Source organism: Carassius carassius, chromosome 9 (genome assembly GCF_963082965.1).
Source record: "Carassius carassius chromosome 9, fCarCar2.1, whole genome shotgun sequence".
Lineage (NCBI taxonomy): Eukaryota > Metazoa > Chordata > Actinopteri > Cypriniformes > Cyprinidae > Carassius > Carassius carassius.
This window is the reverse complement of record NC_081763.1, coordinates 34,234,624-34,242,581: the sequence shown is the minus strand read 5'-3', so window position 1 is coordinate 34,242,581 and position 7,958 is coordinate 34,234,624. Positions and strand designations below refer to the sequence as shown.

At 42.1% G+C, this 7,958-nt stretch overlaps 1 protein-coding gene across 1 annotated transcript; it reads right to left on the bottom strand.

The window, feature by feature from the left end:
• Positions 1-1,497: 1,497 nt before the first annotated feature.
• Positions 1,498-6,606, bottom strand: LOC132149690 (coiled-coil domain-containing protein 134-like). The gene is made up of 7 exons (XM_059559092.1): positions 6,420-6,606; positions 5,651-5,752; positions 5,447-5,568; positions 5,285-5,369; positions 4,386-4,567; positions 4,233-4,304; positions 1,498-2,373 (listed from the first exon to the last, which is right to left on the bottom strand). Exons 2-7 carry the CDS (start codon positions 5,745-5,747, stop codon positions 2,248-2,250), a joined length of 684 nt encoding a protein of 227 aa, XP_059415075.1. The 5' UTR covers positions 5,748-5,752; positions 6,420-6,606; the 3' UTR covers positions 1,498-2,247.
• Between the last annotated feature and the right edge of the window lie 1,352 nt (positions 6,607-7,958).

Genomic DNA, 7,958 nt, shown 5'->3' with positions numbered 1-7,958 from the left:
AACATAATAATCACTGCATAATATGCTGTAAAAAAAAAAAAAAAAATAGCTGCAATACCTGTATAATGAATCTGTCAAAGAGTACAAATACAATAATGTTGCAGCATCTTCAGTGCATGAATCCCTGAAAACACAGATTACAAGATGTGTAATAAATCCCAATTCTACATAAATTATAAATAATAAATGATGGATGTGACATGACGAAATAAGAAATAAAGGTGAATAGAGCACAGACACACAGTTTACTCATCCTGCTGGAGAAGCTGGTGTTGGCATTTCACAGTTTAAAGTCACTTGTTTTGAAACTGCAATGCTTAAAAATGTGTGCAAATTCTCAAGACCATGGTGCACAGCAAAGTGACGTTGAGTGCATAACCGCGATAAAGACGATACGCTATAATCTACAGGTTGTCAAATTTCTACCAGTATATTGCCCATCTTCTGCAGGGTTCTGGATCTCTCATATTCTCTCTGTTCTTTTTAATAAACTCAGAGTTCAGCTCTTCCTGGTGATTTGATGCTTGTCTGCACTTGTGAACTAATGGGAATGTTCCAGCATGTATTGCTGAACTGCTGTGGGAGGAGCTTCACTGATGATGTGATTCGCTGCGGGAGGAGCTTCACTGATGATGTGATCGCTGTGGGCGGAGCTTCACTGATGAATTGGAATGTGGGAGGAGCTGATCTGCCAAAATCAAAAATATATTTGAGTTACTGAGTTCAATTTTATTCTAATGGATTACAGAATATATATATATATATATAAGAATTAAAACTAAATATATATATATATATATATATATATAATTTAGTTTTAATTCTTCCAGATATAAATAATGGTAAGAAAAACAGTTAATAGCATAAAAACAGAAATAAGTGTACAGATTTGTAATAAACAAATGCTCTCTGTCTGTTGGCACCAATGAAATGAGCTTCAAAGAGCAGTTTACAGGAGATCTGAAGACATCAGCTTATTAACTGAGGTGAAAACAAGTCCATTTCAGCATCTCTGTTCATACTGACGAGCCTCCGACGATCAACACTCATTCAGGATCAGCAGCAGATCATCTCACTTTATTCTCAATTGTTGAAGGACTATTTTCTCCAAAATCTTCGTAATACAAGATAAACTGGAGATGGGTCTAAAATCACCAAACACCGTAGAGTCTAAGTTTTGTTTCGTAAGCAAGAGGTGAAGTGTCGCATGTTTTAACAAGCAGATCAGGTATAATGGCAGTTTCTAAACAGCATAGTAAAACATGGAGGAATAACATCAACAGAAGGCTTAAGGTGCTCCACTAGCTCTTGAAGCTGAATAACAGTAATAGGATAAAACTGACTACAAACAGCATTACAACTAGGAGGAACTGATGGATGAGAGGAAAAGAGACTCATTCCCATTAGAGCACTAATGATCGTAATGAACCGAAAATCAGCCTACATGTATGAGCTATAAACACTAAATACAGCCCAGGAAAAACACACAACTCAATATTCGCAGTTTGTTAAATAGACTTTATTAATTGTGTCAATAATAATCTCCCACTGATGCCCTACAGATCTCAATAACAGTCACATGAACAGATCGGTAAAGCCTCTATGGAGGATGATCGTCTCACTTCAGCATCTGGAGAAACTGAAGTGGATCAGAACCGCATTCACACTGAATTCAGATCCGTCATTACAGAGTTTCTCTCATGGCAGTGCAGCTCTGCACACACTCCACACACACGATACACACGCATAATGAACAACAGTTTTTAAAGAAAGCAGAAATACATTAATTAACCCACAATTATTTTATTAGACTATAAAGTACCCCCCCCAAATAAAGCATTTATATTGAATCTAAACAACTGAATTTCATATATATATGGGAGCCGTAACCATTTTTGATTTAATATTATCAAAACGTATCAAGTGTTTGTTAAATACTGAAATATCAGTGACCAAAATACCTTCATCTAGGACACAAACCACTTTGACCACTTCCCCCATCCCCCGCCCACCATGGCTCCTCCCACCACCCTGACTCCTCCCCCTCACTCTAATCTAGCACTAAACACACACACACTCACATTACCAGCAGAGGATCTAGTGAAGATCCTCCCGAATCAAACGGAGTAAAACAGATTCAAGTGTTGTGAATCAGAGACTCGTTCTGAAGCCTGTAAACGTGGAGGCCCGTGGCACATTTAGCACAGGCTCCCTGAATGAGTGTAAACAGCTGATCTGAAGTCAGATCTATAACTCGGTGCGAGAGCGAGAGATCCGAGGCCCTTTGCGGATCTCTTTCCTCTTCTCCTCCTTCCTCCTCCTCTTCTCTTCCTCACGGAGAATCTTCTGGAAGGCCTCGGCCGTGTGCAGCACCTGAGACACACACACATCCAGCACATCAAACTACACAGATCAACACCAAACCGACAGAATAATCCTGAGCATCACCTGTTATAATGGCTCCATCTACACACTACAGACCAAGGATTACACTGAGTTAGTCAGTAAATCATTCAGGATTTTAACAAGGACGATAGGTGACAGTGTAGATATGACGATGCATTACACAAATAAACAGGTGTTTATATCAGCTAGATATAAAACATTATTTCAGTCGTTAAACATGAATCATGGATATTGAAAGGTGTGTGTTAAGAAAGAATAAAATGCATTAAAACAAATTTTATATTGATTTTAATTTTTTTTTTTTGATGGATTGAAAGTTGAAATACTTTTACTGATTTAGAATTTTATTTTTTAATTTTGTTTCGTTTTTAAAAAAAAAAATGAATACTTGTGTTTTTTTTTAATATCTATACAGGTTTTACTCAAAGTCATAAGTGTCAATTTTTCAAAATTGAGATTTGTGCATCATCTGAAAGCTGAATAAATCATCTTTCCATTGATGTCTGGTTTGTTAGGAGGACAATATTTGTCTGAGATACAACTATTTGAAAAATCTGGAATCTGAGGGAGCAAAAAAATTGAAAAATTGAAAAAAATCACCTTTAAAATTGTTCAAATTAAAAAAAAAAAATTTTTTTTTTAATTCTTAGCAATGCATATTACTAATCAAAAAGTTTTGATATATTTACAGTAGGAAATTTACAAAATATCTTCATGGAACATGATCTTTACTTAATATCTTAATAAAAGTATAATTTTTGACCCATACAATGCATTGTTGGCTATTATTACAAATATACTCAGAGACTTAAGACTGCTTCTGTGCTGCAGGGTCACAAATAGTGTAAAATGACATTTAATGTAACTTTATTTCAAGTGTTCTGGTTTTAGTCTTAACTATAATAACCCTGGATATATGAAGTCAAATTAAACCGGACAAAAAACAGATGACATTTTATGTTTATTACATTTTACTGGCGATTGAAGAGCACTATAATTCAATCTTAATTTGTTATTAATAACACGATACAGTGCACATAAGAAACAGTGAATCTATATATATATATGTGTGTGTGTGTGTGTGTGTGTGTGTGTGTGTGTGTCACGTTGTCTCGTTCAGTGCGGTACGGGTTGTGTGTGTGTGTGTGTGTGTGTGTGACTCACGTTGTCTCGTTCGGTGCGGTACGGGTTGTGTGTGTGTGTGTGTGACTCACGTCGTCTCGTTCGGTGCGGTACGGGTTGTGTGTGTGTGTGTGTGTGTGTGACTCACGTCGTCTCGTTCGGTGCGGTACGGGTTGTGTGTGTGTGTGTGTGTGACTCACGTCGTCTCGTTCGGTGCGGTACGGGTTGTGTGTGTGTGTGTGTGTGTGACTCACGTCGTCTCGTTCGGTGCGGTACGGGTTGTGTGTGTGTGTGTGTGTGTGTGTGACTCACGTCGTCTCGTTCGGTGCGGTACGGGTTGTGTGTGTGTGACTCACGTCGTCTCGTTCGGTGCGGTACGGGTTGTGTGTGTGTGTGTGTGTGTGTGTGTGTGACTCACGTCGTCTCGTTCGGTGCGGTACAGGTTGTGTGTGTGTGTGTGTGACTCACGTCGTCTCGTTCGGTGCGGTACGGGTTGTGTGTGTGTGTGTGTGTGACTCACGTCGTCTCGTTCGGTGCGGTACGGGTTGTGTGTGTGTGTGTGTGTGTGTGTGTGACTCACGTCGTCTCGTTCGGTGCGGTACGGGTTGTGTGTGTGTGTGTGTGTGTGACTCACGTCGTCTCGTTCGGTGCGGTACGGGTTGTGTGTGTGTGTGTGTGTGTGTGTGTGTGTGTGTGTGACTCACGTCGTCTCGTTCGGTGCGGTACGGGTTGACGAAGTCTGCAGATTTCTCAGTGATCCCCAGCTCCTGTGACATCTGCAGCAAACACACACAGAGTTAAAGCTCATGTGTCAGTGCTCTGAGTGTGAAGTCAATCCCATGATGCCTCAGTCTGACCAGCGTGAGCACGTGCTGATGGGCTCCTCCGCTGAAGACCCCCGTCTGGTTACAGAAGCGCAGGCCCCAGCGCAGCAGGCGACTCCAGTCCACGTTCTGATCGAAGTAGTGATGCACGATCCTCGGGAAGCGCAGGGCCACATCACCGAAGAACGCCGTGTTCTCCACCACGTGAGAGTACGCTGGAGGAACAACAACACTGACACATCAGCTCCTGATGAAGACGTCTGTGACACTGATGAGCTTCTGTTTCTCTCAAGCGGCTGCGGTATACAGCACTACAGAAATAAACATCAGCTGACTAATAGAGTTCTGTACGGAAGCCTACCGCCACATTACAACATTATTTATGAGATTAAAAAAACATATTTTGAGATGATGCATGCGCACCCACACATGCACACTCACTCACACACATACACATGCATGCACACACACACGCACACACACACACGCACATGAACGCACACATACATGCACACGCATGCACATACACATGAACACACACACTCACGCACGTACACATACATGGGCACATGCACACACATACATTCGCACACACACGAACGCACACATGCATGCACACACACATGCACACACATGAACGCACACATACATGCACACGCATGCACATACACATGAACACACACACTCACGCACGTACACATACATGGGCACATGCACGCATACATGCACACACATACATTCGCACACACACGAACGCACACATGCATCCACACACACATGCACACACATGAACACACACATGCATGCACACACACACGCACATGAACGCACACATGCACGCACGCACAAATACATGCGCTCACACACGCACATACATGCACACACACAAACGCACTCTTAGATGTCTGATATGTACTTCTAGAGTCTCTGACCTTCTTTGATTTTGTCGTCGAGTGGGAACGGATCGTCCGGCTGCACGTTAGCGGCTTTAAGAACGTCTCTGGAGTCCTCCAGGACCTGAACACACACAAACACACGGAGTTCAGACCCAATCAGACGAGCTCCATCACACACACACACACACACACACAGACCTTGAAGAGGCCCTTCAGCATGATGTCGATGATCTTGTACTGCTGGTTGACGTCGCTGAGCTCCACCAGGTTCTTCAGCGCGTTCAGCTGATCCTTCCTCTTGGTCTCGAACAGACGCTTATCTGAGGATTCGTTAAGGAGAACCACACACACTCACACACACTCACACACACACACACGCACACTCGTGTCTGAGGAGGATACAGATCTCCAGGTTGGAGTCGTGTCGGGGTCTCTGTGTGTCCGAGTCGGAGCCGAGGGCCGCCGGAGCCAGCAGCAGCAGAGCACACACACTCAACATGACCTCTGGAGACACACACACACACACACACACACACACACACAGACACAGACTCAGACTAAAATCAGTGACAGATGAATGATGAATTCTGAATTCAGCTGATAAACATCTCTTCAGACAGAAAACAAGAGCCTCAGTTCAGATTCAATGTGACTTGATAAAGACCAAACTGAGCCGTTGTAAATAATAGATGAAGTCAGCTCCAGCCTCATCATAAACCCTGAGGGATCTGACAGATTTATGATTCATATTTGATAACCGCTTCAGAGGGATGTTCTACTTCCGGTCCCGAGACTCGGACCAGACGAACATCCTGATCTAGAGCCCAAAACCACCTCTGAATACATCTACAGATCGTTTCCGGTCTGAAGACATCACTTCCTGCTGTCTGCGGGGGTTAACCCGTTCAGCTGGTTCGTCCTGACAGTCCTCATCATCCGACATCAGAGATATGATTGACAGAAAACGGTTAAAGATCGTGATTCAGTGACTGACGGGAATATAATAATCATCATAATCAGTCTGTTGTTCAATCTGCGCTGTCAGACTAGGGTGTTACTCTGGTGTTACTCTGGTGTATGGTTCTATCATCTCTTTCTCTATAACTGACTGAGGCCAGATGTTATTATTTAACAGCGAGTATGAAAAGATCTCGAGCGCTCGCTCACTCACCTTCACCGTCAGACGCGCGAGCATCGGTTGAAAACGCGTCGATCGTCCGTCGGATGCGAGCTCTCGTGTGGCGATGCGAGCGGCGCGTCAGTTCGGATCATTCACATGCCGCGCGTGTCCTCCAGTCCGCTGCTGCCACGCGCGCCGCCGGTTTCCGCACGGAGCGCTTAGAGCGACGCACGCGCGCTGACGTCAACGCCATCGAGCATCAACAGAATTATTAGATGGGCTTGAAAAGTCCATATACATAAGAAATGTGGGCTCAATGTAAACCCAATTTTGCACATTTTACAAAGGACTTTAAATTATATGTTAATCTCTTGGAACAAACAAAAAAGCAATGAAAACATTTAATGCTCTGAAATCATTGGAATGTATGTAGCCTAGCCTAATTCTCTTTTTTTGTTTTTCGGGTTTTTTTCTCTCTCTCTTTGACAACTAAGTATAATTTAATCTTGTGAATATTTAATACATCATGTTCTTATGGCATTGAATGAATAAAGCATTATTAATATATATATATATATATATAGTTTTATAATTATTTTTTAACTGATTGATCATAGTATTTATTGATCTGAGTGTGTGACAGACGCAACATCTGATGGTCAGCTCTGGACTCTTTCAGAGATCAGAGACAGTTCAGAGCGGCACTGACCATCAGATGTTGCGTCTGTCACACACTCAGATCAATAAATACTATGATCAATCAGTTAAAAAATAATTATAAAACTGTGCTAAATGAACGGAAACAAGCTGACAAAAAGATTGAATATTCACAATATTTTATTATAATATTTAGCATAATGAGAAATTAATGAGCATTAATGGTCATTCTCTAGTTGAGTGTCATTAATGTAGGGCTTTCACAGCGGATTTCTGTGCCATCCAGGATGACATGCAGGTTTGAACTGAACAAATGGTTAATTCCCTGGCATGGAGAAGCATATGGACCCACTTTATATTAAGTGGCCTTTGTTGCCTGGACATCCAAATGGGTACTGAACCCAACACAAAGAACAGGTAATTAGCCTAGGTGATAATGCTCCTATTCTCCGTTGCCACACTTACTCCAAAAAGGCCAGCAATAACTTGTTCCCTCAGTCCAGCAGCTACCCGACAGCAGTAGATGAACAGTTCATCTATGAGCTGGATTTTCCGTGCAGGGCTAGGGCTTGGGGGTGCTTCCTGACCCATCCTCTGTGCCTTGGTCCAGTACACCAGATTGCTGGCAGATGGAAATGTAGACTCCCTGAACACTTGGAAAACTTCTTGTGAGGGAAACTTTGTGTAATATCTGAGAGTTTGATCAGAAACAAAACATCTGTTCACTACTGTTTGTTTTTCTAGTGACATTTTCTGCAACCTTGCCTCCAGCTCTTCGATGTACTGCAGAGCCTAATCTAATGCACCTATAAAAATTATATATATAGTTAGTCATGCTATTTTTAAATTTCACGTCACAATGCACTGTTTGCACCAAAGACACAAGGGTCGTTTTATAATTATATATATATACACACACACACACACACACAC